The 18,995-nt window shown below is 38.2% G+C and overlaps 1 protein-coding gene across 1 annotated transcript; it reads left to right on the top strand.

The window, feature by feature from the left end:
* The first annotated feature begins 531 nt into the window (after positions 1 to 531).
* On the top strand, positions 532 to 2,838 carry LOC122058917 (acyl-CoA-binding protein-like). Its single transcript, XM_042621630.1, has 4 exons — positions 532 to 687; positions 2,156 to 2,273; positions 2,356 to 2,418; positions 2,527 to 2,838. The coding sequence occupies exons 1-4, from the start codon at positions 676 to 678 to the stop codon at positions 2,604 to 2,606; spliced, it is 273 nt and encodes a 90-aa protein (XP_042477564.1). The 5' UTR covers positions 532 to 675; the 3' UTR covers positions 2,607 to 2,838.
* Positions 2,839 to 18,995: the final 16,157 nt, after the last annotated feature.

Below are 18,995 nucleotides of genomic sequence, written 5' to 3'. Positions count from 1 at the left end.
TCCTAGGGACCTGTTGTTTTTTAATAATTTGGAATACCATTTAGAGAGGCTTTCCAATTTCTGTCTCTCTCCTCCTTGTAAGAAATGACTTCTCTGCCACTGAGGAGAGAGAGATGAAGTTAATAGTATATTATCCACTCTTGAGTAGGAAATATTATCTTCACTATTTATTACGAGAAGTCATGAAATTGATACTTCTCAATGTTTCTGTACATGAACTTTTTTATATTTTAATGAAATAATTACTGTCCAACAAGGGTAAAATAGCACCATTTGTCTCTCTCTCTCCTCTTTGCATGAAATAAGCATAAAAGGAATGTAATTTTCCCAAAAATCATGAAGCATTTATTGACTTTTTATGTAAACCAACACATTGGCTCATAAACCGTGATCTAAGCTATACCTAATTACCTCCCAAATTAATTGCAAATCTAAGTTTTAGTTTGAACTTTGAACCGGGTCCGGGTTGGAAACCTTAGCTTTCACCACTCATTGAGTGTCACGTCGGTGATTCAAGCTGACAGGTTAGCAAACCCAACCTACATATTAGAAGAATCACCAGGTAGGCTGGGCATCTCCGCATCTATATTAGGATTTGGTATAACCCATTCTATCTATAGCCTCCACTTCGGTTCCCTGGTAGAAGCTAAGTGAAGAAGAACACCAAAGAAAAACATGGGTTTGAAGGTTTGTGCAGTCTCTCTTGTTTTTCATATACTCTTCTTCAATCAATTCATCCATGCATGAAAATTGAAGTTTTAAATGTTTAATTTTGAATCTAACCTTGTATGATAGATTATGTTTAGATCTGTTAGTGGTGAGATCTTTAGTCTTTATGGTGTTGAGTTAACTATCTACTTTGTTTCTCTGAATCAATCTCTTGGCATGTGTTATTCAATTTCCCTTTTCATTTCTGATATTTGAAATGATGATGCATAAAAGATTGGATCTTTGTGGGAAATCTGAAAATTCTGGGCTGTTCTTCTCAAGACCTGTCTTCCTTCCATCTGATCTCTGAATTGAAATATCAGATCTTCTGCCAAAGGTATGAAATTGGCAGATAATCATAAATTGCCCCCTTTTTTTTTTATCCTGAGCAGATAAGTTTCAAAGCTATCCAAGTTCTATGATCTGTCCTGCTTCTCAACTTCATGTCTTCCCATACTAATTTTTCTGCAATGAGTATTGAAATTTGAGTAAACAGAGAAGGATGTAGTTGGAGTTGTAGAAGAGTTATTGGTTTCTTGCAAGTCTCTGAAAGTAAATACTCTTGCTAAATTCTGCTTTGAGTTAGTTCTGAGCCCTAACCTTGATTATAACTTAGCTTTGTTTGATGGAAAATACATTAATAGCAAAAATCAGTCCTTCCATTGTTGGACTTCTAATTATTCAGATGAGTTATCGATAGAGAATATCTGAATGGAGTTGTCTTTTTGCTTCCGGTGAAAGCTATGTCCAATTATAAGTCTCATTGTTATCTAATTTGGGTTCTGTAGAAACTTTTGTTTTAATGTTCAGAAAATCATCATCATCTTAATTTGGCTATTTGAATGGGCTTGTTTGACTTTATTTTTTGTCGATTCTAGTTCACTTTTATTGATCTTGATGGGATTTTCTGTTGTTCTCTGTCTTCAACTTGCCCTCTTCCTACAATCTTTCAGGACTCAGAATAAATCCACCAAAGAACTCATCCAGCTTGTGTGCCCAATCATAAATTCCATATCTTTGTGCCTAATTTCCAAAATGTTAATTTCTTAAAGGACTGCCTCTGTGCCACAAATATAATTGGAAATTGAAACTTTGTTATCTTGGAAATGTATTGTACTTTGGATCCATAACGATTCAACAGTATCACCTTTAGTGGGAGTCAACTATTGTAATGGAGGGATGGCTAGCCCACCATAGATATAATGAGAACCTAACGTTAGGGGAATTGGATTGTTCTGCCACACCCTTAAGCGGTTCTGAATCATGTTCTTTAATCTCTATAATGAATTTTATGATGTGATTTTTGTAAACTTAAGATCTTTATACATTCCTGTAAACAACCTTGTATTTGCTGCTTTTAGCTCCTTTTTTTATTTTTTTGGTTGAACTGTTTTTATCACATTCAACAAAAAGAATATCACCAAAGGACTTGTTGGGCCTCTTGCAGGAAGAGTTTGAGGAGTATGCTGTGAAAGCAAAGACTCTACCTCCGAGTACATCTAACGAGAACAAGCTCATTCTGTATGGGCTTTACAAGCAAGCAACTGTTGGACCAGTGAATACCAGTACGTTTAACTTCCTACCACAAGGAAATTAAACTAGATAAATTTGTTTGCTTAGCTTTAAGTTCTGATGCGTTCTTTGTAGGCCGACCTGGGATGTTCAATTTGGCGGAGAAGGCAAAGTGGGATGCATGGAAGGCAGTGGAAGGTATGCCTTAGCCTAAAAATGTCATGTGCAGAAACATTTAGTGATCTGTTTGAATTTTGTTCCTTTTATAATCTGTGACAGGCTAATTAAAATTACTCTTGTTGCCAGGAAAATCAAAGGAGGAAGCTATGAATGATTACATCACAAAGGTGAAGCAGTTGCTGGAAGAAGCAACGGCCTCTGCTTGAAAGTTTATTTCAAGGGTCTTGAACTGGAAAGTTGAATTGCTGTCTTACTTGTGTTTTATTAGGCCCTTCAATTTGTGTGGTAGATAGTACTTATAGCTTATGGATATTCTACCCATTTCCTTGGATTCATATATGTATATTTAGCTAGGTTTTGGAATTACCTAGTTAGATTCCTCTGTGTACCTTGTGGCATGGCAATGAAAGTTTCTCGTGATTTTTATTAAGGATAAAATTAGCTGCTATTTGTTGGATCTTAAAGAATATTTCTGCAAAGCATTGAAACAGTCTTTTTTGGATTGAGCTTGTTTGAAATTTGGAGGGGAAGAAACACCCTACAACAGCTTTCTCATTCCAGCTCCATTATTGTTAAGATGGTATTGTACAATTATAATTTGGAATTCCCCCCCACCCCCAACTATTGATTCTCATGCCAGCTCTATTATTGTTCCTTTCAATCAGTGTTTTCTTGTTAAAGGCGACTTCGACTCTTATTCCATGTCTATCTTCCAACATTAGAGAAGAAATTTTAGGACTCTACATTCTGAGGTGTTTGCTGTATAATCGTTCTTCGTTGCTTTCCACCCTCCCTTTATCATGGCTGTAAATAGCCAGTACAAAATTTTGGCCAGATCCCACCAGACTTCAGATCTTCAAGTTTCCTTTCAGAAGCCTAATTTCTCATCTTCTGTTTAGGGTCATCTTTTCTACAGGAACTATCTTAGATGATAGTTAAATCTCAGATGGTCCACTCGATACAAGAAAGATGTACTACAAAGTGAATTTGAGTTTTATTCCAAGCACTCTGCCGTTGTTATTCAGTCTGGCATATAGAATTCCTTGAGAAGAAGACCCATGTTACCTGCACAAACCTTTGAATTGAAACAAGATCACAGATAAGGATAATATACTTACGTGTGTGTGTGTGTAGAGAGAGAGAGAGAAAGAGAAGGCACAAAACTAATGTACTTGAGAACTGAGTCAGAAGCATGGGAAAGAGGATTAACTGTAGTGACTCAATTCATTTAACTGTTTTTGTTGTCACAGCTTCCCAGAGCTTTCTAGGCTTCACTTTTCTGTTGTTTCAAAACATTTTTCTTCAGTTAACTGTTTCACTGTGAACTGAAGCTACAAAACAATCTGTACCATTCTATTGAAATGAAAAAACACCATTGAGGGCTGAAAAGGAGGAATATGATCTGTAGTGAAGATAGTGATAGCTATGCTGGTGGTGGTGACGGTGGACGAAGATAAGCATAGACAGCCATGAAGCTCTGGGAAGCTGTAAGCAGCAGCAACACAATGGCAGCAAGAAGCGAAAGAAATGTCCATGGACTACTGAAATAATCGCAGATCAAGTTTGTACACCAAAGATGCCATCTGGTCGCATAGTAAGCCTTGTAAAAAGCATTTATCCCCTTCATTTGTTTTCCCAAGTAGCAGGTATCCAAATCTTAGACAAAGCTTATTGAAAAGGTGGCTACATCCTTGTCACTTCCCAAAACATGATCAATATTCCCATGCTTATGTAGAATCTCAATATCACCCGTTGTTTTACTAGGCTGTCAAAGAACATGAAATAGTTGGTAAAGTAAGGCTCTGCATCTCGATCACACTGTTCGTAGGCCACAAAATTTTAAACAAGTGGAACGGTGTTATCATCAAGGTATAGCAGAGTGATTTCTAACACACCATCCTTGAATTCGATTTCGAGCAGTTGGCGATCATCTCTCTCCTTGGAAATGACTCCTGTCTCTTGAAGTTCAGAAGCACAGTGGATCAACTGCCTCTCTTGAGCAAGGGGAATGTTAATACTTGTCATTGGAGATTTGTTATCTCCTGAACGTTGTACTGCTTTGTGTTTCACTGAGGAAAGGAAGGATGAACGAAACAATCCCAGCAGATGATCATACTCGGTATCGAAGTTTACCTTAAGCTTGTCCTTTTCCCTAGGCATTAGAGGATTGAAGAATTTGAGAGTGAGCTCTTCAAGAGAAGGTCCTGAGCCTGAGCTTGTTCAACAAATCACGCTGAAGAGTTCGAAGCATCCAACGAGTTGTGAATATTGGATCATCTACATGTTCGTGTTGGATCAGTAATGCTGAGCAGGTGAGGGGAATACACATCCTCTCAATCTGGTTGCATTCTCCATTCTAACTACTTTTTTCTTGATCATGGAATTAGTTCGTAGTAAAGAAAAATAATAATAACACTCTTAACTTTGCTCAAGAGAAAAAAGAAAATATGTCCAAAATCACTAAAAGCTATACTCTTTCCTGTCAAATAAATGAAGAGATCAAAGCAGAAGCATCCAATGTCATTTATCATTCTGTAGGGACCTACACTGCAGTCCAGAGGAAAGGATCCTTTCCTAATGTTGATTTTCTATCCTTTTTTGCTGCCTTCAAAATTTATAAAAAGGGATAGGCAAATAACACCAAATCCCTTATATTTACAGGCCTAGCTACAACCCCAAGGGGGTAGCTGAGTTGGCAAGGGACCTCCGCCTCAGGAAGCGTGTTTGACTTCGACTCCTCTTACCTCCTTGGGGCCACTCACATTGGGGTGTTTAATGCTCTTAATTGTTTTCAGTGAAAATTAAATGGTTATCATTCAAACCCGGTATAACCCGGTCTATGCTGTTGTCGGATCATTGGGCCCCAGAAACTAGTTTCGGCTTGGATACCTATCGTTAGCAAAAGAAAAAAAAAAAAAAAAACAGGCCTAGCTACTCCTTTGTGATTTTCCATGCCATGGCATTAGCAAAATGCAGGTAGGAACTATACATGGTGACAAGATCATTTCCTGACTACATAATTAAGAAGTAAATGTTTTTTATTTTTATATTATTATTTCATTTACTTAAGATATTATTCATAAATAAGCAAATACCCTCTATTTGAATTCAATAAAAATAGTTTAAAAATTAAATTTCAAATGGATAAAAAGTCAACCCCTAAGTCCAAAACAAAAACTAAATTTTGGTTGAGGAGATTTTCAACTTTTAAATGTTGGGGTTTTTCTCAATTATGAAAATTTTATAAATTCTATTATGTTAAAATATTTCTAAAAACCAAAAGTCCGATAAAATAATATTTTGTTTTGATATCCATAAAATTATTTCCATTATGGCGATTTAACAGCATTCGCGGACTTTAAAATAAGTTTGACCGGAGAATAACTTTATCATTACAACTCATATTTAAGTAATCTTAAACTTGTTGAAAAGCTAGTTTGTATTATAACTAATACAAAAAGTCTCATGTAAAAATAAAATCATCATTACAACTCAGATTTAAATAATCTTAGACTTGTTGGAAAGCTAGTTTTTGTTATAACTAATACAAAAAGTCTCATATAAAAATAAAATCATTTGACTAATCAAACTTATCATAGAACAAGAGCATTTCTCTAAATATTATTTTTTATAACTTAATATGACTTAGTGTTGATTTTTTATGATTTAATGTGGCTGAATGTTGATTTCTAATGACTTGATGTGGCTTAATGTTGATTTTTTATGCAACAAGGTATATATAGCTTACTAAATGATGTTAGAAAATAGGAAAAATAAAAAATAACATTTGGTTGCCTTGTTAGCCTTAAGGTGGGCACCTTCTCGTCGACAGCCCTCCACCGCCTTAGTTCGCCTTGGCACCATGACAACTATGCTTCCAACTCCAACACCCGCTGAACCATCCAAAAAAGAAACCAAAACCTAGTTACCAAAAATAAAATGTGTGAGGGAGATTTCACCTAGATGTTATCTGAGAATCTCAATGTACAAATGAAGAGTACCTTGTTGAATTTGTCATACAAGCTCAAGAGTTCAATGACAAAGCAACCATCAACGTACAACCATCATCTGATGAAATCATCGCTCTCCTTGTTAATGAATTCTGAGTAGCACTCTTGCATCTTCCATTCCCTCATCTTCATTGCTTTAGGAAGACTTTCTAAGCAGATATTATTTTGTGGAGCTTGCTATAGAGAGAACAATTTTAAGAGACATGAGAGGAAACCCAAAGGGGGTAGCAGAGTTGGCAAGGGACCTTCGCCTTAGGAAGCATGGGGCCACTCACACGGGGTGTTTAGTACTCTTCACTGCTTTCAGTGAAAGTTAAATGGTTCTTATTCAACCCCGATATGACCCGGTCCATATGATTATGGGTCAATATGAACCTGGGGGGACTAGTCAGGCCTTGAAACCCATCGTTAGCAAAAAAAAAAAGAAAAAAAAGAGAGAGGCGAGAGATAGATCATCTTGTGCTCTTCCATGACATTTAGGTCAAACTTCCCATAGCGGAGAGGACCAATCAAAATGATCTTCGGGGTACAAGAACTTCTATGAACATCACACATGTTGCGAGGGACTCGGTAGAGTTTCCATGATCTACCTGAATCATAAATTGGTCCTTCCTTGAGAGCATCATTGAATTCTATAATCCATTCAGAGACATGATCATCTCGACCTGATTTCTCTTTGCCCTAATTCATGAGTTCAACTTTCTTCTTCTCTTCCTGCCCATTGCTCCACGCCCCATCTCTTCACAATAACAGACCTCCTCTTGCAAGGTGGCCAAAATCTACATAGAAGGGATCCAACAGTTAGCTTTTTTCTAAAGCCATTTAAGGTAATGTGCCTCTCTCCCTTATATAGAAGGATGTGGTTGAAGGGTTCTTGCCTCTCAGTGGAAGACGAAAATTATCATAATTCTCACAAAAAAAAAAAAAAAAAAAAAAAAAAAAATAGAAATCCACACTAGTTTGAACAAGCAAGCAACACGCGTATGAAATCAAAATTATGGGAGAAGTATGGGCACCACCATCGGGCTCTCTAGACTTGTGCCACTCTCTCACCCCATCCTATAAAAAAACACCATGTCCATGTGTGTCCCGCAATACCATTGCTTAGAGCCGCTAACCCTAGGAAAGCTAATGGCATGCCAATCTCCTCAAGAGATTGATGTGCATGGAAAAAATTCTAATCATTTGATGTGTTTATTAGATATTAACAACGGAATGGACCTTGTCATCAAGAGGACTGCATCAAAGAGCAAGCTTGAATTTTTGAATTTGAGGACCTTGATTTTTCTTGCCCAATGTGCTTAGAGAGTTTTATTTCAGCAAAGTCCATTATGAAACTTAATATTAAAAAGCATTTGAATTTCACCAAAACTTTCTATGATATGATGAATTTTTATCTATTCAAAATCTAGTGAATTTCCATTGAGAAATTTTTCATGTGTCAAATAATGTGTAATATTCTCAGAAAAAGAACGCTATCCGAACCCATACATCCTGTGCTCCGACACAACCACCATCCTCCTTTGAAATGACCGCCCTGCCCCCTTACAAAATGAAAAAATCTCCTTAATCAATGTCATGCATGTGTTAGTGAAACCCACGTTGGTGCAAGGGCCACATGACTAGGCATCCTTCTTCTTATCTAATATTATTTTTTAAAACATTTAACTTTTCTTCTTGGATTAAAACTGAAATAAATAAATATTATTTTGTTACTAACTTGATCATTGTTCATAATTTATTTTATTATTTACAGGAAAATTCTTATTATTACATTATTAATTTATTGTCCACATCATCTTCTAATTGTGTTTTAACTTTCAACCTAATCTAAATAATCCCTCCACTTGGCGAAAATGCTGCTCTTCAATACCTAAGATTGCCACTGCAATAAGAACATGAAACCATATGGATTTAGTTTATGGTATTAGATCAGTATCGGCCATCTTGAAAATCCGCATGATTTTAATACAAAACGACTTATATCAGTCAGTTTTGCCCTTGATTTTTTATATAAAAAAATCAGGTTTCTTGACAATTTACTCCTAGTCAGTATCGTTCCACCAATATGGGATCGACCTTGATATAGCCTATACGATACCAATACCTCAATCCATGTATTACGTTATTAATATATTGTTCACATCATCTTCTAATTATGCCTTCAATTTAATTTAAATAATCAACCCACATGGCAAAATATTTCTCATCACTACCAAAATTGTTGTTGCAAGAAGATGAAAACATGAGTTAAGTACACGGCATCAAATCGGATATTGAAAGCTGCAATAACTCAAAGCGTAAAAACTAATGAGTCATACTATGAAATTGTGGGAGAAAGTCATTGAAACCCTCTTGAAAAGAGAAACCACTATTTTGGAGAACTAATTTGGTTTTACGCCAAGAAATTCCATGACAGAAGCTATTTACTTACTCAGAAGCCTTATAAAAAAACTTAAAGCCTCCAAGAAAGATCTCCATATAGTTTTTATTGACGTAGAAAAAGTCTATGGCATAGTCCCTAACATGAGAGTTAATCTGGCATATACTAGAGAAGAGAAGGCAACAACAACAACTACAACAGCACAACTCAGCCGTATCTCAATTGAATGAGGTCAGCTACATGGATCCAAGAGTGCAAAAAAATAAAAAAATAAATAAATAAAAATGGACATCCCACTCATGAATTGACAACCTGGATCATAGCCCTCCAAGTAGCTCTGTTCAATACTATAGTTCGGTGAAGTCTTAACTTTTGCATGTCTCTTCTTACTAACTAATCAATGGTCGTTTTTTCCCTGCCCTTAGCCCTTTTAGCTCCATACACCTGCATCTGGTCACTCCTCTATACTGAGGCATCCAAAGGCCTCCTTTGGACATGCCCAAACCATCTTAACCGACGTTCTCTAAGTTTATCTTGAATTGGTGTAATTCCTACATCGGTTCTAACCTAGTCATTTCTTATTCTATCTCTCAGGGTTTTGCCACACATCCATTTCAACATCCTCATCTCCAGCACATTCAATTTATCTACGTTACGCTTCTTGATTGCCCAACATTCTGCACCATACATCATAATTGGTCTTATGACAATCTTATAGAATTTTCCCTTAAGCTTTAGAGAAATCCATCGATCACATAACACTGCAGATGCCCTTTTCCATTTCATCCATCCTACTTTAATTTTGTGAGAAACATCATCATTAATATCACCTTCCTTGTTTAAGGTAGAGCCCAGATATTTGAAGTAGTCACTTTGCGGGATCTCTCACCCCTCAATTTTTACTCCCTCGTCATTGATCATCAATCGACTAAAGTTACACAACATATATTTCGTCTTCATTCTTGCAACACCCCGGCCCCATTAACCTTGCACTATTGTCCTCCTTGGCCCATAGACCTCAAGGCTTTAAAACGTGTTGTGTCATATTAAAGAGGCTAGAGGTTATTAACTAGTCTATGAATATCTTATTGTAACCCGACAGTCACTGAGAGGGGGGGTGAATCAGTGAGTCCAATTCCGATCCCTAAAAACCTGTCCGATGTCTGGCCAAGAAAAACCTGATATACCTGTCCTTGTTTGCACACAGTCGTATGCACACTCAGCCTCTCATAGGCACTTCCAAGTGTGCACACCCATTCCACATTCCACGCACTTCAATATAAAATGCAAACAACAAGCACCCACAATACAGGATTTTTACAAGGTTTGGCAATTTGCCTACATCCCCGGAGTAGTGCATGTAAAAGCTTCGTACCTACTCAATACACTACTTTTGACTGCACCCACAGTCGGGAACACCCACACCCAATTTTCTCAAGCCGAAGCTGAGATGGCACTCATAGTACCGATACAATGTGTAGCACCCACTACACGAGAGCACCCACTCCCGGTGCTTAGCACCCACTAAGCACACAATAAATAATACAGTAAATTGGGGCTTATATCAATGCCCTACAGTTAAGCTTTGCCAAGCAATTATATCCACAACTAGCTAGCATGCTTATAGTTCATCCACAACTAACCTAGCATGTATACATTCATCCACAACTAACCCTAGCATACATACATGTATATAATGTAAAATCAAATGTTAGAAAATCTCACAACCGATTGCTTGGGATGACTGAAAACTTGTATTGACAAGTTTGGTGCTCACACATTCTCTCTCCTTGGCTTCTTGCTCTTCAAAGTAAACACATCCTTGTTTTCTTCTCTTCCTCCTTGGCTTTGAGTTAATGTACCATTAACACACTTCAACCACCTCTTTTACCTCCTTTAATGGCCTAAGAACATTTATCATCAAGTATGTATGTTCATTCAAGGACCAACAAAGAGGGGGAAGCTTCTCCTACAAAAACCGTAGCCTTCTTTCACTCAAAACCCATTTTTCTTGCTTCCATGGTGTAGGGCTTGAAAAAACGAAGAAGCTGCAACTTGGTTCACCCAAATCCGAGTTAAAATGAGGGAGATATGACTATTTGAAGTTGGAGCAATGAGATAGCCTGAAATGGAATCTTCGTAGGGGTGGCGTAGGCTACACCGACGGCTCGCGCAACAGGGGCGAAATCTGACCGTAGATCTCATATAAAAGATCTTGTAATCTGAGCCGTCGGATTAAACCAACAGACAATAGATCCAAACTATTAAATTTGAATCTCGATGACGTCATCATGACGTAAGCGCTGACATCGTCAGAAGTGTTGTCGATCTATGATTGGTTGCTTTTCTGGATTTTAAGGGAGCTTGTCTCCCACTCACAAAAGAGAAATGCATATCGACCGTTGGATCCGAATCCTCCATGATGGCTTTAATCAGATTTCATGGGATCATTAAGATCGGAATCTTTTTTTATACCTTCTTACACGCGTGAAACACCACAACATACCTTGATAAAGTGTAGCGCCAGTGCATCAAGAATTATGCATTTAACCAATCAAATTCTATGCGCAAGCATCTATCTCGTCCATGTCAGTGCAAAATCTTAGCAGCCTTTGGATGGGCATCAAGCCTACGTGGTCGAATCTTGGCCATCCATTTCACTTCCCTTTACTCCTCTTTATTACAATCAAGCCCCTGCCTTCATATGTTTCAGTGCTTAAAGAGTCCTTGCAACTCAGACCTTCAAAATCTTTAAATTACACAAAAGCCCTTCAAATTTCAAAAATAAATTCTGAAAAATCCACCCAACACCGAGGGCAACTGATGGATTTTCGGTTTGGATTTTCGAACCGACTTTATGGAAATACTTATAACTTTTTCATACAATATCCGATCGAGATGAAACAAAGTGTGTTGGAATTGTAACTGGATGCTCTACGACTTTTCAGAAGACTCAATCATCTGAATCATCCATGTAAAAAGACCAAAATGCCCCATATACATTTCCAATGACGTATCTTTCTCATACGAAATAGAAACGCGATGAAATTAGAACCGTTGAAAAGATTGTATTTTTTTCGTATTGTTACATGTAGAACACTTCCTTTAAAAAATTCATCTTCAATGCCAAAACTGCCCTCGACTGCCACAAATGCCGTAACTTCTTCATAGGGTATCGGAATGTGACGAAATCAAGTGCACTGGACTAGGTAAATTACAATCTATCTTTTTCATGAAGAACCAATCTTCCAAAAATGTCATTTCCATTATCAAAAATGCCCCTGAGCATAAATAGGCTAATTTTGCCAGTTTTGACCCAGAAACCCGCACCACCTATTAATGATGTATTAAACCACTCCATGCATACCAAGATGCTCTATTATCTCATCGGTGACACTAGACACTGCCATGTCATCATTTTCATCAACGTCACCCAAACTGGCCACGTCATCACCGCCACGTGATCGAGTTGCCAACAACGACAACCATAAAACAACATATCTCCCTAAGCGATGTGGGACTAAAGTTTGTACACCCTAACCGATCTCTCAAACCCCTGGTACTTATTTTATTCTTGGTGGGGACACCTCACCGATCTCCTATGTGGGTCTGGTATTTGTCTTATTCTTGGGTTTCACAACTTCTCCCCTTTTCAGTACAACGTCCCCGTTGTGACCCCACACGCTGTCGAGGTCTACTCTAATACCAATTGTAATACCCTGACCCCATTAACTTTGCACAATATTGTTCTCTTTGTCCCATGGGCCTCAGGGTTTTAAAACGTGTTGTGCCATGTTGAGGCTAGAGGTTACTAACTAGTCCAGGAATCTCTTCCTAGGTGATGTGGGACTAAAGTTTGCACACCCTCACCGATCTCCTAAACCCCCTAGTACTTGCCGTATTCTTGGTGGAGACACCTCACCGATCTCCCAGATAGGTCTGGTATTTGTCGTATTCTTGGGCGTCACAGTTCTACTTATCTTAAGACCTCTCGATTCCAAAGTATATCTCCATAATTTCATCTTATCGTTAATTTCTGCCACAGTTTTACCGACCAAAACAATATCATCTACAAAAAGCATACAACACGGGATCTCTCCTTGAAGAGAAGAGTATCGACTAAATATATAAATATAAAGGTTAATTACTTGGACACCCTTATACTATAGTTAGGTTGTTTGACACCTCAAACTATTGACAAATGTACTTAAAGCCCCAAGATACCTGATGGTGTTAGTCTGTTGTTAGTAATTGAAATGAAAAAGATTATTTTACCCTTATGAGTTATTCATCAAAAACTTGAAATTGAAAAGACCATTTTACCCTTATAGTTTCTTATTCTTCTCGGGAAACTGAAAACCACTAGCGAGCTTCTCTCCCCTCACTCTGTTAACCAACACCCCCTTCGTGTAGTATGATGTATAGGATATCGAAGGAGTTGGTCATGGGGAAAGGCAATGTTGGCTATGACCTTCAATGCGAAGCCAATGGTGGCAGACAAGAGAGCTGCTTTCATGGTCGAGGAAGCTTAGGGAATTGAAGATGTAGGCTAAGCACTCATCGGGGAGGTCATCGTAGGTGTCATCAACGATCGAGATCGAGATTGGCAACAACATCATCACCACTAGGCATATCGGACTGATCAGTGATCGTTATCATGAATGAATCAAAATAAACCCTAACAAACTATGAGATAGTGGTAAGAAAGGGGTCAAACCCACAGAGAACTAGAAGGCTAAATCTATTAAGATTGAGGTGAATGTTGTTTTAAAAATCAAATTTAGTAAAATTCAAAATTGAAATTAAAACTAAGTAAGCCAATTAACAAGAACAAAAATTAATGAAAATAAGCTATCCTTAGGTCTCGAATCCTTTTTGGTATTATTACCAATTTCTGGTTCATACTTCGGTTCATTGAAACTATAAGTTCCAATGCAACCACAAAAATACAATCTCTGGCTACACTAAGCATAACTTATCCTATCAAACACCATCATCTATCGTTTTCACTTAGCACGCTTAGTTTGATTGGTTAAAGGCCATCATTAGTGTATGTCAAAAATCAATATAAAATACCATTACTTGAATAGAATAATTGAATTACAGAGACAAATATTTTAAACTAATTTATCTATTAAAAATCATCCACAATGGGAAGGGGTCTTTAACATCAAACAATCAAGTATGAATTTCAACTAGAAATTAAATAACAATAAATCAAAACTTTATCTAATCCTAAAGATAGAAAGGGGGGTTAGCCGCTCATGGTATTAATGAATGAAGGGCAGCAAAGATGATGGTGGTAATGAACCCTTGGCTCAATGGCAATCCTCTCTGTGCAATGTTGTCCAGGAAAATCCATCCACAAAAAGGTGCAATCCAAGAAGAAAGAAGAACTATGAGAACCAGGAAATAAAAACCAGCAAGGGGTGATGGGTGTGAAGGGTGTGGTATGGCAGCCTATGTCCTAGAGAATGGGTGTGTAGAGTCTTTCTAAAGAGAAGGACGAAGAGGGATTTATGGGGGAGAGAGAGAGAGAGAGAGAGAGAGAGAGAGAGAGAGAGGTGCGTGTGAAATGGGAGTTAGAATTGGATTAGGAAAGAAAAAGGAGGGAGAGAGTACGTGGGTGATGGAGGAAACCATGGTAGAGAGAGAGAGAGAGAACGCGGGAATTGAGGGAGAAAAAGAGGGAGAAAAGAAAGGGGAATCTTAGAAAGAGAGATATGGAATGGAGAGATAAAATAGGAGAGGATTTTAAGGGCTAGTAGGAAAGAGAGAGAGATGGGTTCGGTGGAGGGAATAGAATCGTGCATGGGAGAAAAGAGAGGGAGAGATTAGAGAAAGAGAAAAGAGAAAATAGGGGAGATGTTTTAGGTAATGTGGGAGAGAGAGACTCCTATTCTATTTTGGACAAGGAGAGAGAAGGGAATAGAGAAAATAGGAGAAGGGAAGAAGAGGGCGTGTGACAGGAGAGAGGGAGAAACTGTATGGTTTCTTTCTCCTCCTCAAATTCCCTTTTTATTATTTATTATTTTTTATTCTCTTCTTCTTCTCTTGGAAATTCCAACTTTGCCCTTGATCCTTTGCCCTTGCTTCTAGACTGAACCATCTCCATCCATTTAGCATCAAACCTATGCACATCTCTTGAAAACTCTACAATCAAAGATCATCACAATATGTGGTCAAATTAATTATGAAAACTTCATTAAAGTTAACAATTGAATAGTAATTTCATGAATAATTATGACCCGATCAATCACTGTCGTGAATTCTCTTTTTATGCGATGATGAATGGGGTTGCTGTCACGACGGTTGCCGATGAGATTCCAGTAGTTGAAACCAATTGGTATCCAACTCTTCTCTCTTCTTCTATCCATGCTTTCTTGACATCTCATCTGAACTGAATGGGAGAGGGGGTCTTTTCTATTTCAACCACTAACACAAGACTGACACCATCAGCTATCTTGGGAGTTCAAGTAAGTTTGTCAATAGTTTGGGGTGTCAAGCAACCTATAGTATAAGGGGTGTTCAAGTAATTATCCCTAAATATAATTACAGATATGTCAGAGAACATAGAGACTAGTATGAGAACCATGAGAGTGAAAAGTGAATTCCCAGTTACAATTTGACTACATCAAGGATCTACCTATTTGTATTCACTTATCATGGATGATTTAACAAGGAACATCAAGATGAGGTTCCATGGTATACGCTCTTTGTTGATGATATTGTTTCTATGGAAGAGACAAAAGTTGAAATTAACGGTAAATTGAAGCTATGGAAAGCAATCTTGGAATCAAAACATTCTACGATAAGTAGAATGAAGATGTAGTATATAATATGTAACTTTAGTCACACTATGATGTATAATGAAATGGTGAAGACTGAGGAGAGAGAGGTATTGCAAAGTGATCATTTTAAGTATAGGAGGTCAATCATAAATAAAGAAGGTGATATAGAATATGTTGTTTCATATAGGATTAAATTATGATGGATAAAGGGGATAAGTGTGCATAGGGTGTTGTATGACCATGTCTTCCTTTAAATCTTAAAGGAGAGTTCTACAGGACAATCACTAGAGCGGTTATGATATACAAGGAAAAATGTTTGGCAGTTAAAAAGTATCATATTGATAAGCTATCTTGATAAGCTATGTGTAACAAAGATGAGGATGCTAAGATGGATATGCGGCAAAACTAGGAATGATCATATTAGGCCTGATTTAGGAATTGTCTTAATTCGTGACAAGCTCTAAGAAAGTCGCTTGAAGTGGTATGACCACGTTCAACAAAACCTAAGGATGCGACAGTAAGGAGGAGTGATCTGATTCAAATTAAAGGAGATAAAAGAGTAAGGGGTAGGCCTAAAATTACCATTGGAGGGGTAGGCCTAAAATTACCATTGGAGAAGTAGTGATGAAAGACATGCATAGGTTAGGTTAGGTCTTTTTTTTTTTTTTTTTTTTTTTTTTTTAACCAAGTTGTCCGGGCCAGCTTACGTGCACTTCGACTAATCCTTGGGGAGACTAGTACAGCAACCCACTGCCATGATCTCTGCTTAAATCGTAGATGCATATATGGGGAATCAAACCTGAGACTGTGTGCCTAATCCACGCAATCCTCAGTTTGCTCTAACCATCTGGGAAACCCACGGGTGGGTATAGAATAAATAAGAAAACACACACACACACACACACACACACACACACACACAAACACACACTCACACAATGCGTACGACAGTGTTCGATCCCTTGACCTCCTCCCCTGGGTGCTGGCTCCACAAGCCAAAGCTACCACCACATGCATAGGTTAGGTCTAGTTCCAAGTATGACCTCGAATAGATTCGATGGGAGGGCTAAAATCTATGTAGTCGACCGGCGAGTTTTTACTGATTTTACATTTATTTTCTTTTGCTGCCTTCGGCTGGATTCATGTAACCGACCCTATTTAGTTGGGTTAAGGTTGAGTTGTAATTGTTGTTGTTGTTGTTGTTGTTGTTGTATCAGATCAAGTGTTGATCATCTTGAAAACCGATTTGATACTGATATAGATCGACACAGATTGGCCTATATAAAATAATATTGCCCCTTGATTTTCCTAAAAAAATCAGGTGTTTTTGACAACTTTACTTTTAATCAATACCATTGACCAATATAGGATTGGCCAATTATCGAGATCGGCCTCAATACAACGGATTCAATACCAATACCTCAAATCATGCTTGCAACCATTTTCTCTTTTTTCAATCATCGCTTGTACATCCATCTATTTTCTTTCTTTCCATACTTGTGTGTATCATTGATTATACTTTTATGTGAGTGAATTAACAAAAAAAATTCATTTTACTCAGAGAAAGTTTTTCTCCACCTGACTGAAAGAAAGTTTTTCTCCACCTGACTGAAAGGTTCACCATTCCATCTTAGTATAATAAGATTTTATAATACTCCCAAAATACCCTTCATTCTTACCTGTGCATCAATTACCTATCACAATATGGATGAATTCTCATTCACTCACAGTGGCTGATGGAAAACTAATCCCTTTTTTCTTATTTAATTTATTTATTTTTGGCCAAATAATCATGACCAGCAATTCCATGTTTAAGCCCCAGTCCACCAAAACCTGCCCCCTATTTTAATTTCACGAAACAGGCCATAATATCTTGATTCTCATTTGCAGTCCAGCTGAGCTGATTGCGCCATTTCTTTTCTCTGCCTCAGACTCTCGTCAACGTCACAGCACTTTCAATATTTCATTTCCAATGCCATCCATTCAGGCTCAGGGTGAAAAGGAAACTGCCCTTTCCTTCCCTGACCAATCCATCACTTTTATCCTTTCCTTTCCTTGATATTGGTCAGAGAAAATCACCTGCTGGGCTCTCAATGGTGTTGAATCCATTCACTCAAGAAGCAGTAGCAAGCATCCCGAGGGTATTTTCTGAATTTCACTTGATTAATTACAAAGCTATCAAAAGTGTTGGGCACGACCCACGAGCTAACTCTTACAAGGCACAGTCTCACAGGAAGCACAGTTCTTAAAAGGCTTTCAAAGTTAGGAAAGGTGAAGATATGACAAAATTGACACATCAACAACTTGGTCCTTTGGTTTGGTCCTTCTCTCTGAAACTGCAACTGCGACTGCGACGGCGACCCCTCCGGCCTGGCCATGGACTGGAACGCTTCATGTAGACAGACAACAACTTTACGGGACCACTTGCGTACAATCACATGCATAAGAAGCATTGGAACATGGCCGAGGTTAAATGGGTCCCACACCATGGGTTTGGGGACCCACCTTATCCTACCCAATTTAGAAACTTGTTCCATGTTGTATCTCCCTCCACCTGCTCTTTCTCAAGGCTTTTTATTTGCCTAGGTAAGATTAAGATTAGGGTTAAGTGTTAAGAGTTAGGGTCAGTCCCACAAACAACAATACTGAATACTGGGTCCCTTCTGTGTTGGGAAAAAGATCCTCCCCAACCACTGGGAGGCCCAGCGAGGTATTAGACAATTTAGAGTTTTCGATTGCTACTGTTGCAGACTTATTGCTTGATCATGTGTTGGGATGTGTCCAAATTCTTTCGATTCCTCTCAACCATCAAATGCCTCACTGGGCGCCATCCGTTTGGAGAGGAGAGAGACCAAGCCACCCATGCAAGATGTGAGAATTGAAATAGATAAGGGTGTTTTTATTTTGTGAATTGTGGGTTCCAATTCAGTCAAATCAACCTCAGCACAAAAGGTGATCCATTAAGCTCTTATCAGTTTCGGGCGATTTGTTAGTTCAAGCTAGGTTGACACCACGTGAAATAGACACATAATCAACCCGGATTAAGACCCAACCCACGCAATGAACAAACCGAGATGACAATACCCAACACGAACATGACCTATAAAATCCTGTGTCAGGTGGACCATGCCAAACCTAGACTTGTTACAAAGGGTGGCAAAAGCCAAACCCAAACCCAAACCCAAATAGCAACCCATTTACTAATGGGTCGGGCCAACAGTTCCCACCCAAACCCACCCTGAAAATACAGACTCATACATATGCTGCTCCAATTGTTCCGATCTTGTTAGCTCAATGTGATCAACAAATCTCCATTTTTTTTCACTTTTTTACATTTTTACTTTTTTTTTTTTGGGCGTTAGGGGTGTTGGGGTGGGGGAAGGGGCTATGCCATGGCCTATGGTAGCTTCA

Source organism: Macadamia integrifolia, chromosome 13 (assembly GCF_013358625.1).
Source record: "Macadamia integrifolia cultivar HAES 741 chromosome 13, SCU_Mint_v3, whole genome shotgun sequence".
Lineage (NCBI taxonomy): Eukaryota > Viridiplantae > Streptophyta > Magnoliopsida > Proteales > Proteaceae > Macadamia > Macadamia integrifolia.
Note: the sequence above shows the minus strand (reverse complement) of the source record. Positions and strands in the feature narration are given on the sequence as shown.

Coding starts and splice junctions, on each gene's coding strand:
- LOC122058917 (XM_042621630.1), top strand. Junction 2,274..2,355: donor TGTTGGACCAGTGAATACCA/GTACGTTTAACT, acceptor CGTTCTTTGTAG/GCCGACCTGGGATGTTCAAT. Junction 2,419..2,526: donor TGCATGGAAGGCAGTGGAAG/GTATGCCTTAGC, acceptor TCTTGTTGCCAG/GAAAATCAAAGGAGGAAGCT.